The sequence below is a fragment of the Cornus florida genome, unplaced genomic scaffold (genome assembly GCF_030987335.1).
Source record: "Cornus florida cultivar Cherokee Brave unplaced genomic scaffold, ASM3098733v1 CherokeeBrave_3.0.0_Hap2_Chr01, whole genome shotgun sequence".
Lineage (NCBI taxonomy): Eukaryota > Viridiplantae > Streptophyta > Magnoliopsida > Cornales > Cornaceae > Cornus > Cornus florida.
Window position 1 is genome coordinate 92,524,043 of NW_026775571.1, and position 17,775 is coordinate 92,541,817.

Below are 17,775 nucleotides of genomic sequence, written 5' to 3' on the forward strand. Positions count from 1 at the left end.
ATAATGTATTGGATTTTGAAATATGACACTTATTTTGGGACAGTCAAAAAAGGAAAGTAGGACACTTATTTTGGGACGGAGAGTGTAAATGAGAATGAGAATAAAATATATGTAGATGTTTATTTTATTTTTATTTTTATGTTTATTTTTTAACAACTTCTTATAAATATCATTGGAGGCTAGTTGAAGCCGGCTTGGAGTTGAAGCCATGCACGAGATCTAAGAAAGCATCACTAGGGGGGTACGTGGCCCTCTGGAGTTGATGACAGCTATTTCGTGTCCAGAAGTTTTGGAGAGACACCTCCGCCGGAAAATGATGGTATGTGATGTGAGATATAGAGAGAGAAAGATATAATAGTCTGTGAAATAAAGGGATGATCATTCATGACAGTCAAAAAAAAAAAAAAGGTAAACGTTTTGATTTTTTAGAGTTTTTAAATTAATTGTTTTTACCATCAAATTTAAGAGAGAGAGAGAGAGAGAGAGAGAGAGAGAGAGATTGAAGTATGAAGTTTCACACATTTTTCTCCAAACAGGGGACACGTTGCCTTGCTGATAAACAGAGGACGGCACCGAATCCCATTGACTTCCTCCTTGTTTTCTTTCACTTCTCTTATCCATCTATATATACCACTATTTATACAGCAATCAACAAGTACTTTCCACAATCGACCCTACATCTTCTGTCTCAACTTTCTCTGTTCCCAATCATCCCCATATCTCTCTCTCTACAATTCAATCTCTCTCTCTCTCTCTCTACATATATATATTAGAAAAGGTTGTAAAGGTACTAGTTAGCTGGAATATTAGAGACAGTACCATGGGAAGATCACCTTGCTGTGAGAAGAATGGACTGAAGAAAGGTCCATGGACCTCAGAAGAAGATCAGAAGCTCATTGATTTTATTCAGAAGAATGGTTATGGAAATTGGAGGACACTTCCAAAAAATGCAGGTCTATATATATATTTTACCACTCCTCACTCAAAATGTTTAAATTATATAATATTTGTTTGCATGGTTGAATTATACAAGTGTTTTAATTATGGGTTTTTTTTTTTTTTTTTTTTTTTTAAATTTCATAATTTTATAGGGCTGCAAAGGTGTGGAAAGAGTTGTCGTCTTCGATGGACAAATTATCTGAGGCCTGACATCAAAAGAGGCCGATTCTCATTTGAAGAAGAAGAAACAATAATTCAACTCCATAGCATATTGGGAAACAAGTAAGCATTTTTTTTCTTTTTCTTTTGAATAACCTACTTTACATATATAGTTTCGCGACTAATATATCACTCGAAAAACATATCCTTTTTTAATTGAATTTTTAGAAAATCGTTCTCAGAACTGTCAATCAAACAGATTTCTGTACAGTTTTTTTTTTTCTGAATGAATTGAAAGTAGGGCAGACTTTTTGTCAACTACTTGAAAAGTTTGATTTTGCCTTGTATTAATTGTCTTCTTGCTTGTATGAGCATAGATGGTCAGCCATTGCGGCTCGTTTGCCGGGAAGGACAGACAATGAGATCAAGAACTACTGGAACACGCACATTAGGAAGAGGCTTCTCCGAATGGGGATTGATCCGGTTACACACAGTCCTCGTCTCGACCTTCTTGACCTCTCCTCAATTTTGAGCTCATCACTCTACAATCCATCTCAGATGAATGTTTCAAGGTTTTTAGGTCATGTCCAACCCCTAGTGAACCCCGAGATACTAAGGCTAGCCACTTCTCTCCTACAATCTCAGCGCGAAAATCCGAACTTTCTCCTCCAAAATGGTCAAGAAAACCAGCTCTACAATCCCCAAATCCAGAACCAATTGCCTCCATTGGTTCAACCTAGCCAAGTTCAAGAACCATTTCAAGAATGTGTTCCATTTCCTAATGAGTCCCAACTCATGGAACCAAATGTTGAGCCATTTTCGTCAACTCTTTCGGACTTTAACTCCCAAAGTTGTCTATTAAATGAGTGGCAAAACAATGGATTAGAAGACTGCTTTGCTCTACCGAACTATGGCTATTATGACTACTCCAATCAAAGCATCATGGACCCTCCTCAATCCGACAACTCGAATTTTCAGTCCAACAGCAGCAATAACTTCAGCTTCCCGTCGGTTTTATCGACGCCTTCATCGAGTCCGACGCAGTTGAATTCGACTTCCACGACGTATATCAACAGCAGCAGCACAGAAGACGAGAGAGAAATTAGCTACTGCAGCAACATGATGATGAAGTTTGAAATCCCAGATTTTTTTGATGTTAATGAATTCGATCATGTAATTTGAAAAAAAAAAAAAAAAAAAAAATCAAACTGATCAGTGATTTAATTTTTAGCTTTGTTGTTGTTTAATTTCTTGTAAAATTTGTTGCAATTTTCATAACCTCAATGAATCGGGAAGAAAATCGTCCTGTGTTTTTTTTCTTTTTTATTCAATCATACATCTGAAGTTTCCATTATTGATGTATTGTATTAAATTGTTTTCCTCATTTGGGAGCTAGTTTGTATTTAATTCAAATGGCATCAAACGGATAGAGAAACATAATTAATCAAAGCATAGACCTTCATGTGATCTGTCACACAATATTAAATAATCATGTTAAAAAAATCAACATGCATGGACGGACGAACATGAATAATCAATATCATGGACTTCCATATTTATCACGGGCGACGATCAAAAATAGGAAGTTAATTAAATAACAATATAAAAAAGTTGATACACTTACTATTATATGATATATGGTCATTTCTTAGAAGAGTAGTAAAATCTCACGTTATAAGGTCAAGTTTTGAGTTTAACTTTTCTAAATTAACCATTTATATAATATAACTTCTTCCTTGTTTCTTTATAACTAGCTAAATTCAAGTTAGGAGAAAACTTGTGTTGCTTAGTTTGTCCATGTTTCTTTAAACAGCTAAATTCAAGTTGGAATAAAGAAGGAGATTTGTGTTAGGTAACGTAAAATTTTGATGTCATCAATATCAATATTATAAGGACAATATTTGTCTACACACCGACAAATAGATCATTCATTCTGACTGCTTGTGTGGTCTAATTAGCACAAATAATTTGTAATTACAAAACTAAGAAAGTGATAAATAAGAAAATTAAAGTGGGTGAGTAAATTTATTTCAAAAATAATAATTTTTCTTAATTATTACTTTTCTATTTTATAATTACTGATTATTTATAAATTTGTGATTGGATCACATTAGTCTATTTACTTGTAAGTGGATAAGTCATCCGTACGTTAACGGGCAGAAGAATTTAATTATGTGTTGAAATCTTGCGTTCTGTTTTTTGTCTTTCTTGAAATTAAAATTGGCACATAAAATTAGTATTTGTAAAAGTTAAGTTGCAGTCAAACTGCACCATGAACTAGCCCAATGCACATTATTTGTAGAGTGTTGCCAGATAGATTAATCACACCAGTAAAGATGTGGAAATACCTCCTCTAAAAATATATAGATATATATGTATATATATATTAGGCTTTGATCACGTGTCTGGGAAGAGCGTAGTCTTATTCAAACAGTGGAGACACTCATCCGCGGCGACGCCTGCTACGGTGGCCAGTGCGTGGAAAACCAACAGGTGTACGTCTTACAAGCCAGGTGTAAGTCAAATGTCCTATCAACTCCCTAATAAAGTGAAGCTTGGTATGTGTGCAATTATATTGTTACATAATATAATAATATAAGTTTGACTAAGAGATGTACGTGGCGATGTACGAGCGGTGGACAAAGTGGTGGGGACCACTTGGGAAGGGATTCGCTTTATTTGAAAATCACGGCATGCCTCCTGTGCCTCTCTTGTCCTTTTCGTACCCAAACACAGCCCAAAATGTGAGTCACGTCGTCAAATCCGACACGTGGACACAATAATACACCAACCAATTTTTTCCATGAGTTGGAGGAGGTGACCGGTCACCGGTTCACCCGGTAATAGAAAGACTCTTATTATGGATCTTATCCAAATTTAGAGCCTAGCTGTAGAGTGGTAGTACTCGCCGATCATTTCGTTGCCATTGGTATGTGTGTCCAAATATTAGGTTGTACGTTTTGCAAAGAAAAAAGGATACTAAAATCCAAGCATCCAAGGAAATTGAGAACCAAAGGAAGCTAAAGCCTGTTTGGGGCATGTTCCATCTTGTTCTATGTCCTTTCTTACAGTGCAAATGGGTATTATTGAGGACACCAATTTGTTTGGTATGGGCTGTATTGTGTCTAACAGTATTAGAACAAATTCAGTTTTTGGGCCAATTTTCGGAACAAAAAAATAATGTTCCAAAGTGTTTCCAAATTGTGCAAGGCCCACTTTTCACTATAGAATGGAGAACAACAGCCCAAACACTTGGAACACTGAGAACACAATTTATAAGAATCGGTCCATCTTGTTCTAGGGTTCTCTCTACGACTGAGGCGATTCACAATGTACCCTTGGGAGGTACTGAAGCTTTCCGAGATCTTGGGTTGAAATCGACACCATTGATGTAAATACGAAGCTTCTCGGCAACGTCTTCTTCTCACCGGTGAGTTCCAAACATGCATCTTCTTCATAAATGGAGTCATTGTGTTCTGTCTAAATTTTGTCACATGTATGAAGATCGGACTTGTCGGTGTTCCACTGTGTATGCAGATCTGAAGATTTACTTCCCCTTTGTGACCTCTGCATTTTTCGGCGAACCCAACCTGAGGCTGCTGCTCACTGCACTCTCAGATTCTCGGTCTATTTACCTTCATCATCGACATCAAGTGAGTTAATTTTTTGTTTGCTTGAAAAAAAAAATTTAATTATGAAGACCTTGTTGCCTGATTTGTTGAGGAATGCGCAATTGTATCTCTGTATTTATGGTGTACTGTGGCTTCGCTGGACCTTAATGCTTGTATCTCTTTATTTTGTTTGCTTGTTGCCTGATTTGTTGACGATTTTGTGGTGGAATGTTCAAAAAATTGACAGTGGACTGTTGAAGGAACAGATTATAAAAATATCTGTCTTGTTTTATGTAATTTCTCTATTTATTTATTTTATTTTTTTTGTTTTTCAATCCATGAGAATTTTCTTTGACTGAATATGTAAACATAGGACTGATAAATATCATGCGTTCAAACTGGTTGGACCATGTCTATATGACAAGTCATGGGTTGCTTTGACTGATATGGTTTTTAAGTTTGGAATGCATATTATATAATTAATTATATATAGGCACAGATTGTTACCTGTTTTGAATTTACTTGAATACTTCATATAAAAAATTGTTGTCTTCCAGTGATTATATCACGTTAATCAGGCGACCTCATGCTCTTCAGTTCTTGAATTGAGCCACACATATTCCTCTCTCTATATATCTATATATCATTCAACAAAACAAGTTGGCATATTCTAATGAGTGTGTTCAATTGTGTCATTATTTTAGTAAGAAGAATTTACTGACCAACAATAAAAGATAAGATGTTATCATGGACCAACCTCGCAAAAATAAAAAAAATTACCATTCTTAATTAGTGGACATAACACATATGATTAATGATTGTAAAACTTTTGACGAGGTCATAAAGACAAAACTATAGAGGACCTGGGGAAAAAGAAATGTTTGATTAAAAATAAGGAATGAACTGAAATAAGGAGTATGAAAAACATATATAATAGATCTAACCCCTTGTATAATGTTTTGGGATTCTATCTTATACACTTTAACAATGAAAGATCAAATAATTAAAGGGCTTTTGGAGTAGTTGTATAACTTGAGGTTCGAGTCTCGGCCTAGACAAAAAGGCATATATGTTTGCTTTAATGTTGAGATATATATGAAAGAAAAATGGTATATCCGATGACATCATTCCCAACTTACGTGAGTATAATAGGATGTGTCTAATTATCGGACTATGTAAGTATCACAACTCAAATTGTTTTTGCATTTAATGGCGTGATGATAATTGTGTAGTTAAGACGATGTTATTGGCTAAGATTACAATTGTTAATGACCCTTTTAACACATTTTTATTAAAACTATATAATTAGATGGATATCAATGCTGACAATGTGGTGGACTCAGAAATAGATGACCTTACAGAGAATACCGATGATGGAAAACTAGTATGGGATGATTCCCATCTTGAAGCTTTCATCATCTGTATGGAGGAAGAAATCTATGCTGGTAATCGGAATAACACAACTTTTACTCGATCCAAATGGTTGGAAGAATATACGGAAAGGCATGACTATCTGTACAGGCAAGAACTATGAACTGAAACAACTTAAGAGCAAATTCAACTACTTGAGGGTAGACCACAGAGCCTTTATGAGTTTGTTAGGAGAAACAGACGTGGGATACAATGCTGAGACGGGCATGGTTATAGTTGAAAATGAAAGATGGACTAAATTGATCAAGGTTAGTTTTTAAAATAAATTTATATTGATTTTACAAAAAATTATACTTAAATTAATATTAATAGTAATTTAATAATTTGTAGGTGAATTCCCAATATGGTAAGTATCGAAAGAAGCCATGCAATCATTTTGATAAGCTCACAACTGTATTTGGAGGCGCACACGCTACAGGTGCACATGTCCATACTTCCTACAGTTCACCCATTCTCAACCAAACCCCCGCGCACCATGAAGGGACACATACCTCATTTGACCTTAATGATGATTTTGCTGAGTTAGGCGGTCATGAGCTCAGTCCTTCTCCTGACCCTCGTGGTAAGAAACCAAGGAGAGAGAGTTTTGCCTCCACAAAGGATCGTGTCATGGAGAAAATGAGTGAGGCTAGTACAGAGAAAACAGATCGAATTGAAAGGGCCATAGTCGCTTCTTCATCATCTAATATGAAAACAGGGCAGGAAGCTGGGCAGGTTGAAGTAAATTCTCCGGATAAGACAAAGGGTGATTTTAAATTATGTTGTTACATTCTGAATAAGTTGGAGGGCGTTGATATGAAACAATATGCTAAGGTCACCCAGATGTTACGTAATGATGAACTTTGGAGGGATTTCTTTCTTAATGACCTTTCGGATGAAAAGAGGGTTGGTTGGATCAATGGAATTTGACTTGGCATGTTGGTTTTATTATGAATTTGGATGACTGTATTACTACGTATTATGACTTTCTGTGCGTCGCTTTTATTTGTTATTATCTTTTGCTATGACTTTGGGTGATTGTAATATTAAGTACACTCGTTGATATGTTATTTGGTTTCAGTGTAATGACAATATAACTATTTCGCTTGTTTTGATTTTAGTTGTTGCCTTACCCTAATAATTTTTATTTTGTTTAACAAAACTTGAGATTATTTTAATTTATAATGTTTGTTAAATGTTGTACTATACAGATGGATATTAGGACAATAATTGACTTGTATGATGATGGTGATGAGGAGAATGAGTGTGTCATCATAACGGCATGTATGTTGGACTATTATAAGAAACATTACGAGAAACGACCTTGTAGGGATTCTCTTTTAACCGGGAAAGCATATATAATGGAGATCTTGCATGGACATGAAAATAGATGTTTTGAAAATTTCAGGATGTCCACCCCTGTTTTTTTGAAGTTGTGTGGGGAGCTTAAGTCATTAGGGTTGAAAGACTCAACAGGTGTAAGTGTTTATGAACAAGTTGACATATTCTTGCTTACTTTAGCTCATAATGAAAGGAATCGTGTGGTCGCAGAAAGATTTCAACACTCTACGTATACAATTTCAAAATACTTCCATGCGGTTTTACAATAAATCTGTGATTTAGGGAAACAAATTATTGTCGCCCCAGATTTTACCCAAGTTCCTAACCATATAAGGAAGTCAAAAAAATACCACCCTTTTTTTAAGGGTTGCGTTAGGGCAATTGATGGAACTCATGTCCATGCGAACGTGTAATACCCCGTAATTTTAAAGAATGTATTTAAATTAATTTTGTGTTAGGTTAATTAATTTTATTTATTTGTGCATACTACATTATTATATTATGTTCATTTAATTGTGCATGTAAAGTGATTGTGTATGTTAAAATCGTAAATTTATTCATTTAATTATGCATGTATTATTAATAATAATTTTATTTGTTGGTTATGCTTATATTAATCATTATTAGTTAATTAAAGTATTATATTTGTGTGATATAGTATTATGATGATATAATGTATTATTTTGTAATAATAATAATTATATTAGTTTAATAATAATAATAATAATAATAATATAATAATAATAATAATTATTATAAAAGTTTATTAATAATAATATTAGTAATAATAATAATAATATTTATAATAATAATAATAGTATTAAACCAAAGTCATGATGAAATTAGAGATTAGGATAGGATTGCATCAATGGTTATGGTTGGAATTAAAGCCATATAGGTAGGAATATGAGAAATGGGTGAGAAGTTATTATAAATTAGATATTTGTAATATTTATATTATATATTTTGTCTATAAATTAACTAGCTTGCCTTAGAAAAAAAAAAAAAGGGAGTTAGAAGCAAAGTATAAATTCTAGAGAGCTATTTTATAAGAGTGAAAGGAAAAGAGAAAGAGAAAGAAGCTTGGACCGGTGTAGGCAATTTTACCCGACTACGCGCAGACCGGCGGATTTATTTTAAATCCAAAAAGGCAAGTTATTATCTACTTTTCCCCTTTGAATTAATAAATTAATTGTTTGGTTTAGTTTTATGCATAGAGCCAAGGTTTAGAGGTTAATAAATTATTAATTTTATTTTATTCAAATTAATGGAATTTTAATTATATAGGATGGTATATATTTATTTAATGTCCTATGAAATTAATAATGGCTAAAAATAATTAAATAAGACTTTAGGGATTTTTCTAGAATTTTCTAGATTTTTCCGGGCATTTTCTGCAATTTCCGGCGACCTTCCGGCGAGTTTTCCGGTCGCCGGCAGTGGGGGAGACAACCGGAGTGATCCGGTGCAACGCGGCGCACCATAGGAGGGTGTACGCGCGCATCCTGGCCATTAGTGGAGTCTGATTGATCCGGTGCATCGCGGTCCATGATACCGCGGTACACCCGGATCTGTGGGCGTTGGATGGAGGGAAGATAGGGTGAGATGATCCGGTGTGGCGCGCATGTAGGAAGGATGATGCAGCCAACCAACCGGAGAACGCCACGTCAGCAGGAAGCCATCAACGCGCGCGTGGCAGCGCGTGCGCGCGCGTGGGACTCTCCAAACGCGCGTGGGAGCGCGTGTGCGCGCGTGGCTGACGCCAGACGCGCGTGGGAGAGTGGGAAAGCTTGGCGGCGCGTGTGGGGAGCTCTGGGAGGCGCGTGGGGGCGCGTGAAGGGCCTCTGCGGCTGCTGGAAAAGTCCAGAATACCCCTAGGGACTGTTTTGTCATTACCAGGACCTTCACTATACATTTTGGGGCCTCGGGTTGGCATTTTTGGAATTAACGGGACATTATATTATTATTTTATTTCTCGTTAATTATTATAAATGTCCGATTAATATTTCTAAATATTAATTGTATCAGTTAAAGTGCGAATCGCTAGTAAACATATGTAATTGATTTAACGACTATTAATGGTATTATTTTATTAAACTGTAATAACCATTAATGTTAAATTAATTAGTGCTTGGTTTTCTTCATATAAATAACCCATTATATATTATGGAATATTTATACTGTTAATCGTATATAAACCATGATTATTATGCTGTGTGCATTTCAGGGAATAAATGGACTGTTTATTATGTCGCATTTATATTATATGGATGTGTTGCCATATAGAACCATGTGAGCTGACTAATAAGTTTAGACTCATTTATACCTTATGCATTCGTTGCGATAGACAGATGTGTGGCTGTCGGGGTATGTGGTTTAATATTATTGGCATGTGTTGCCTAATTGACATACTCGGTATATTTATTAATATTATTGGCATGTGTTGCCTAAATTGACATTGTCGGTACATTTATTAATATTGTTGGCATGTGTTGCCTAATTGATATGCTCAGTATATTCATCAGTACTTTGCGAGGTGTTATCACTGTGTAGTTCGTTATAGTCTGTGTTGTCTGTACCGTGCACCATGTATAATAGCTGATTTCCCGGGTAGGGAAAGGCGACACTTGACCACCTAGTGTGAGTCTAAGTGATCACCGTCTATTCTGGTTGAGGTCATGTTATACATTGGATAGTTCCCATAGGATGTATACAGATATAGTACTCATCCGATTCATAATGATTAATTTATTTGATTCTCTGATTTGGGTCATAGAAGAGAGGACTTGCTCGTGGGGTTGACCCACCATTGTTGTTATTTCAGGATACGGTCAGTATCCATTTCAAGGCTGAGGTTAGCAGTGTGGGACCATCATCCGAACTCATCTACTCCTACGATCCAGTGCAGGGTAGAAGTTTTATGTAGTATTTCAGTTTCAGTTTTTATTTACTTTTGACGTTGAACTCTCAGGGTTATATTTAGGGATCCCTGACATAGGATTTCCAAGTTGTAATGAAGTACTGTATCAAATAAAGGATGGATGGATGTTGTATTATTTAATGTTTCTTTCCTGTCTAAATTCTTTTATTTCCATCATTTTGTATTCCATGCTTGTATATTGCCAATTGTTTTTGATATCCCTCGTTTTTCGTGTATAAGCCTGATCAACTTATGCGTGGGAAATGTGGGGGTGTTACAGTTGGTATCAGAGCATTCCAGGTTCGAGTGTCTTAGGGATCTGTGATTACTATACTTCCGCGTTGTGTATTCTGATAATTAGAGCCTAAGTATTAGGGTTCTTTGTATTCTTTTAGTCGGTCCATGATAATGTACTGACGTTAGATTCTTTCTGAATTTAATAGAAGAATGTCTCGGCGTGGGACAAGGAATGCGAACCGTCATCGCAGTATTTCCCCAACTCAAAATGAGAATCAGGAATTTTCTCCTCAAGTTGCTGATATCATTGCACGAGCGGTGGCAGCAGGAGTAGCATCTGCTCTACGAAACCAGCAACCTCCTCCGATAGTACCTATTCCTGAACCAGTGGCACAGCCAATGTCATGGGACAAAGTTCGTCACTCGTTCATCCGGGGAAATCCACCAACGTTTGCGGGGTCCACAGATGTCCTGTTAGCATATCAGTGGAAACAGGAGAGCGAGCGTCATCTTCGGATGGTAATCTGTACCGAAGTGCAGAAACAGATGCTGGCTACGTTTATGCTGATAGGCAATGCATTGCAGTGGTGGGAGTCTATTACTACTGTCGATGAGAGGATCAGATTGACGTATGCTGAATTTCAGACTCGCTTTGACGACAAGTATTTTCCTATGTCAGTAAGATCAGCGATGAAGACCGAATTTCTGGATCTGCAACAGGAAGAGATGACTGTGGCTGAGTATGAACAGAAGTTCATAAATTTGTCATTATTTGCACCAGAGGAGGTCAATACGGAAGAAAAGAAGAGAGACCGCTTTGTGAAGGGATTAATATGGCCGATTAAAGTGGTGATCTTAGGTAGTCCGGCATATACTACTTATATCCAGGTGGTTAATGCCGCCTTACAGCACTGCCAGATGAGGAGTGATTACCGGAAGTCCAAGGGAGATAAGCGGACTAACCGAGACTACCAGACAGTGGAGAAAGGAAGCAGCAGTGGTACCAGGTCCAATGATCGGGGCAGATTTCAAGGACAACAACCTTGGAAGAAAAACAAAGGAAACCTAGATGTGCAGAGGGATGGAGTCCCTAATCAGGGTAGACAAGGTGGGATACCTCAGACCGGACAGGAACAGTGGTCGGGAAATCAACAGAGAAGGCAGGCAGGTCCTTTTACGGGACGTTGTTATCACTGTAGAGAGATTGGGCATCCGGCCAAGATGTGTCCCAAAGCTAAGCAGGGACAGTATGGGCAGCCGAGACCTAATCAGCCGTTACCTCTACCGGCCCCACCGATGCCACGTGGGCAAGTTCAGAATTTTTCGGCACTTCCAGCACCACCATTTCCTCCGGGACAACCTCCACAGCAATTGCATCATGGCAGAGTTTATAACTTCATGCCACATAATGCGCAGGCTCCTCAGGCTATTGAGGGTATGTTTTCTATACATGGTAGAACTGCTCGTATACTGTTTGACACTGGTGCATCACATTCATTTGTGTCTAGATCTTTTGTTATCTTATCTGGTATGACGACTCAGTTATGTGACCAACCTCTTAATATTTATACACCATTGGGAGTTGGCGCAATTTTACGAGAGTATAGCGGTGATATCCTTATAGATATGGGCCGGCTTCGATTTCTTGCAAATTTGTTAGTATTAGATATGCATTCGTATGATGTTATACTTGGGATGGACTGGTTATCTCAGTACCATGCTCAGGTTAACTGTTACGAAAAGTCTATTGTATTTTCTATACCAGGACAGGAGATGTATCTTCTTGTTGTACCACAACCTGATAGAGGGCCTAGCACTTATTTATTCGTTCTTGAGGAAGACTTACAGGAAGCGACTGCGGTATCTCTCGACAGCATTCCGGTAGTACAGGAATTCCAGGATGTATTCCAGGAAATTCTAGGCTTGCCACCGAGTCGAGAGATAGACTTCGTTATTGATTTAGCTCCAGGCACTACGCCTATTGCTAAGGTGCCGTACAGAATGGCACCAGTGGAGATGCGAGAGTTGAAAGATCAAATTCAACAGTTGCTCAGCCAGGGATTTATTCGCAGGAGTACTTCACCATGGGGAGCACCAGTACTGTTTGTAAAGAAGAAGGATGGATCTCTTCGTCTTTGTATTGATTACAGAGAACTGAACAAGGTCACTATTCGCAACAAGTACCCGTTGCCCAGAATTGATGACCTGTTTGATCAGTTGAAGGGAGCTACTTACTTCTCAAAGATCGATTTGAGGTCTGGTTATCATCAGCTACGAGTCAGAGAACAAGATGTTCCAAAGACAGCATTTCTCACGAGGTACGGATCTTATGAGTTTCGTGTTATGCCTTTCGGTTTGACGAACGCTCCAGCTGTCTTTATGGACTTGATGAATAGAGTATTCAGAGAATACTTAGATCAGTTTGTCATTGTTTTCATTGATGATATTCTGGTTTACTCTAAGTCGGAGAAGGACCATGCCAGACATTTACGCACAGTATTGCAGACACTTCGAGAACATCAGTTGTTTGCGAAGTTTGAGAAGTGTGAATTTTGGCAGAAAGAGGTCAAATTTCTGGGACATGTAGTGTCAGAAGAAGGGTTAGCAGTAGATCCAGCCAAGGTTGCGGCCGTTATGGAGTGGGGACAGCCTACCGCACCGACAGAGATTCGCAGTTTTCTGGGATTAGCGGGGTATTATCGCCGGTTCATCCAGGGATTTTCCAAAATTGCGGGTCCACTTACTCATCTGACTAAGAAGAATGTACCATTTGTATGGAATGATTCTTGTCAGACTGCTTTTGCTGAATTGAAGAGTAAGTTAACTTCTGCACCTGTCTTAGCCACACCTCAGAGTGGAATCGAGTATTTAGTATTTACCGACGCTTCTCTGAAGGGTTTGGGTTGTGTGTTGATGCAAGAAGAGCGACCAGTTTCTTATGGGTCTAGGAAGCTTAAGCCTCATGAGCTTAATTACCCGACTCACGACCTAGAGCTCGCCGCAGTGGTTTTTGCCTTGCGTATTTGGAGACATTATCTTTTGGGGGAGACTTTTCGATTGTTTAGCGATCATAAGAGTCTACAGTATTTGTTCACACAGAGGGAACTGAATATGAGACAGCGCAGATGGTTGGAATTCGTGAAAGACTATCACTTCTCTATTCAGTATCATCCAGGGAAAGCGAATATTGTAGCAGACGCACTCAGCCGCCGACCCTATGTCAGCCTTTCAGCTTTGTTTACAACAGAGTTGGATACTTTGAAGACTGTTGATGAGTTAGCAGACGCTTTTATGGCATGTGTGGTAGTAACTCCTTCTATCATTCATCAGGTCATTCAAGCGCAACTCTCAGATCAACAGTGTATTGATCGGGTTTCGGAGTTAGCCTCCGGAGATGTTCCTTTTTATTCTATAGGGACTGATGGAGGATTGAGGTACAAGGGACGTTTAATTGTGCCTTCAGCTGATAATTTGAGAAATGTTGTGATGAGAAAGACACACACTTCTCAGTTCTCTGTACATCCAGGGGGAGACAAGATGTATCAGGACATGAAACGCCAGTTTTGGTGGGCCGGCATGAAAAGAGATATAGCTATCTTTGTCTCTAAATGTAGCACCTGTCAGATGATTAAGATTGATCATCAGAGACCGCCAGGATCGTTACAGCCACTTCCCATACCAGAGTGGAAATGGGAGAGTATTTCCATGGACTTCATAGAGGGATTACCTACTTCACAGCATAATCACAACTCTATTTGGGTCATTGTTGATAGATTGACCAAGTCCGCTCACTTTCTGCCTGTTCGGTCAAACTTTACGTCAGAACAGTATGCTAAGCTGTATATTGCAGAAATGGTGAAACTTCATGGTGTACCATTGTCCATCGTATCAGATAGAGATCCGAAGTTTGTATCAGGATTTTGGAGGAGCTTTCAGCAGGCTTTGGGTACAGAACTATATCTTAGCACTGCTTATCATCCTCAAACAGATGGACAGACTGAGCGAGTTAATCAGATTTTAGAAGACATGTTGCGGGCATGTGTTCTTGATTTTAAGGGCAATTGGGAGGAATATTTGCCGCTTTCAGAGTTTGCTTATAACAATAGTTATCAGAAAACTATTGGTATGGCACCATTTGAGGCTTTGTACGGCAGACCGTGTAGGTCTCCTGTCTGTTGGCTTGGAGTTGGTGAAAACAGCTTTCTAGGTCCTGAATTTATTAAGGACACGTCAGAAAAGATCGCTATCATTAGGGATCGGATGCGTACAGCTCAAAGCAGACAGAAAAGTTATGCTGACCGTCGAACTCGTGTTTTGGAGTTTAAGGTTGGTGATCAGGTTTTGCTTAAGGTTTCTCCTATGAAGGGAGTAATGCGGTTTGCGTCAAAGGGTAAGTTATCGCCTCGTTTTGTGGGTCCTTTTATGATTACAGATCGGATTGGGGCAGTAGCTTATCGTCTGGCTCTACCAGATAATCTTCATAGGGTACATAATGTTTTTCATGTATCTATGCTGCGAAAATTTCTACGGGATGAAGATCGATACCAACACATTGATGTGGGTGAGATTGAGTTGCAACCCGATGCAACCTATTTGGAACAACCTTACTGTATTCTCGATCGTAGGAATCAGATACTGCGCACGAAGACTATTCCATTAGTACGTGTACAATGGAGTCATCATAATGCTACAGAGTCTACTTGGGAACGGGAAGATATTATCCGTGCCAAGTATCCAGGACTTTTTAATACAGGTATGTAGTGAATTTCGGGGACGAAATTCCTTTATTAGTGGGGGAGAATGTAATACCCCGTAATTTTAAAGAATGTATTTAAATTAATTTTGTGTTAGGTTAATTAATTTTATTTATTTGTGCATACTACATTATTATATTATGTTCATTTAATTGTGCATGTAAAGTGATTGTGTATGTTAAAATCGTAAATTTATTCATTTAATTATGCATGTATTATTAATAATAATTTTATTTGTTGGTTATGCTTATATTAATCATTATTAGTTAATTAAAGTATTATATTTGTGTGATATAGTATTATGATGATATAATGTATTATTTTGTAATAATAATAATTATATTAGTTTAATAATAATAATAATAATAATAATATAATAATAATAATAATTATTATAAAAGTTTATTAATAATAATATTAGTAATAATAATAATAATATTTATAATAATAATAATAGTATTAAACCAAAGTCATGATGAAATTAGAGATTAGGATAGGATTGCATCAATGGTTATGGTTGGAATTAAAGCCATATAGGTAGGAATATGAGAAATGGGTGAGAAGTTATTATAAATTAGATATTTGTAATATTTATATTATATATTTTGTCTATAAATTAACTAGCTTGCCTTAGAAAAAAAAAAAAAGGGAGTTAGAAGCAAAGTATAAATTCTAGAGAGCTATTTTATAAGAGTGAAAGGAAAAGAGAAAGAGAAAGAAGCTTGGACCGGTGTAGGCAATTTTACCCGACTACGCGCAGACCGGCGGATTTATTTTAAATCCAAAAAGGCAAGTTATTATCTACTTTTCCCCTTTGAATTAATAAATTAATTGTTTGGTTTAGTTTTATGCATAGAGCCAAGGTTTAGAGGTTAATAAATTATTAATTTTATTTTATTCAAATTAATGGAATTTTAATTATATAGGATGGTATATATTTATTTAATGTCCTATGAAATTAATAATGGCTAAAAATAATTAAATAAGACTTTAGGGATTTTTCTAGAATTTTCTAGATTTTTCCGGGCATTTTCTGCAATTTCCGGCGACCTTCCGGCGAGTTTTCCGGTCGCCGGCAGTGGGGGAGACAACCGGAGTGATCCGGTGCAACGCGGCGCACCATAGGAGGGTGTACGCGCGCATCCTGGCCATTAGTGGAGTCTGATTGATCCGGTGCATCGCGGTCCATGATACCGCGGTACACCCGGATCTGTGGGCGTTGGATGGAGGGAAGATAGGGTGAGATGATCCGGTGTGGCGCGCATGTAGGAAGGATGATGCAGCCAACCAACCGGAGAACGCCACGTCAGCAGGAAGCCATCAACGCGCGCGTGGCAGCGCGTGCGCGCGCGTGGGACTCTCCAAACGCGCGTGGGAGCGCGTGTGCGCGCGTGGCTGACGCCAGACGCGCGTGGGAGAGTGGGAAAGCTTGGCGGCGCGTGTGGGGAGCTCTGGGAGGCGCGTGGGGGCGCGTGAAGGGCCTCTGCGGCTGCTGGAAAAGTCCAGAATACCCCTAGGGACTGTTTTGTCATTACCAGGACCTTCACTATACATTTTGGGGCCTCGGGTTGGCATTTTTGGAATTAACGGGACATTATATTATTATTTTATTTCTCGTTAATTATTATAAATGTCCGATTAATATTTCTAAATATTAATTGTATCAGTTAAAGTGCGAATCGCTAGTAAACATATGTAATTGATTTAACGACTATTAATGGTATTATTTTATTAAACTGTAATAACCATTAATGTTAAATTAATTAGTGCTTGGTTTTCTTCATATAAATAACCCATTATATATTATGGAATATTTATACTGTTAATCGTATATAAACCATGATTATTATGCTGTGTGCATTTCAGGGAATAAATGGACTGTTTATTATGTCGCATTTATATTATATGGATGTGTTGCCATATAGAACCATGTGAGCTGACTAATAAGTTTAGACTCATTTATACCTTATGCATTCGTTGCGATAGACAGATGTGTGGCTGTCGGGGTATGTGGTTTAATATTATTGGCATGTGTTGCCTAATTGACATACTCGGTATATTTATTAATATTATTGGCATGTGTTGCCTAAATTGACATTGTCGGTACATTTATTAATATTGTTGGCATGTGTTGCCTAATTGATATGCTCAGTATATTCATCAGTACTTTGCGAGGTGTTATCACTGTGTAGTTCGTTATAGTCTGTGTTGTCTGTACCGTGCACCATGTATAATAGCTGATTTCCCGGGTAGGGAAAGGCGACACTTGACCACCTAGTGTGAGTCTAAGTGATCACCGTCTATTCTGGTTGAGGTCATGTTATACATTGGATAGTTCCCATAGGATGTATACAGATATAGTACTCATCCGATTCATAATGATTAATTTATTTGATTCTCTGAT

General features: G+C 37.7%; 1 protein-coding gene across 1 annotated transcript; it reads left to right on the forward strand.

Moving 5' to 3' along the window:
* The first annotated feature begins 429 nt into the window (after positions 1-429).
* Positions 430-2,429, forward strand: LOC132306535 (transcription factor MYB102-like). Its single transcript, XM_059803952.1, has 3 exons — positions 430-953; positions 1,092-1,221; positions 1,476-2,429. The coding sequence occupies exons 1-3, from the start codon at positions 821-823 to the stop codon at positions 2,278-2,280; spliced, it is 1,068 nt and encodes a 355-aa protein (XP_059659935.1). The 5' UTR covers positions 430-820; the 3' UTR covers positions 2,281-2,429.
* The last annotated feature ends 15,346 nt before the right edge of the window (positions 2,430-17,775 follow it).

What these genes read in the sequence shown, in the direction of transcription:
- LOC132306535 (XM_059803952.1), top strand. Translation starts at nt 821, where the DNA reads ATGGGAAGATCACCTTGCTGTGAGAAGAATGGACTGAAGAAAGGTCCA. An exon ending in GACACTTCCAAAAAATGCAG is followed by an intron (nt 954 to 1,091) that starts GTCTATATATAT and finishes ATAATTTTATAG; the next exon opens with GGCTGCAAAGGTGTGGAAAG. An exon ending in CATAGCATATTGGGAAACAA is followed by an intron (nt 1,222 to 1,475) that starts GTAAGCATTTTT and finishes GTATGAGCATAG; the next exon opens with ATGGTCAGCCATTGCGGCTC.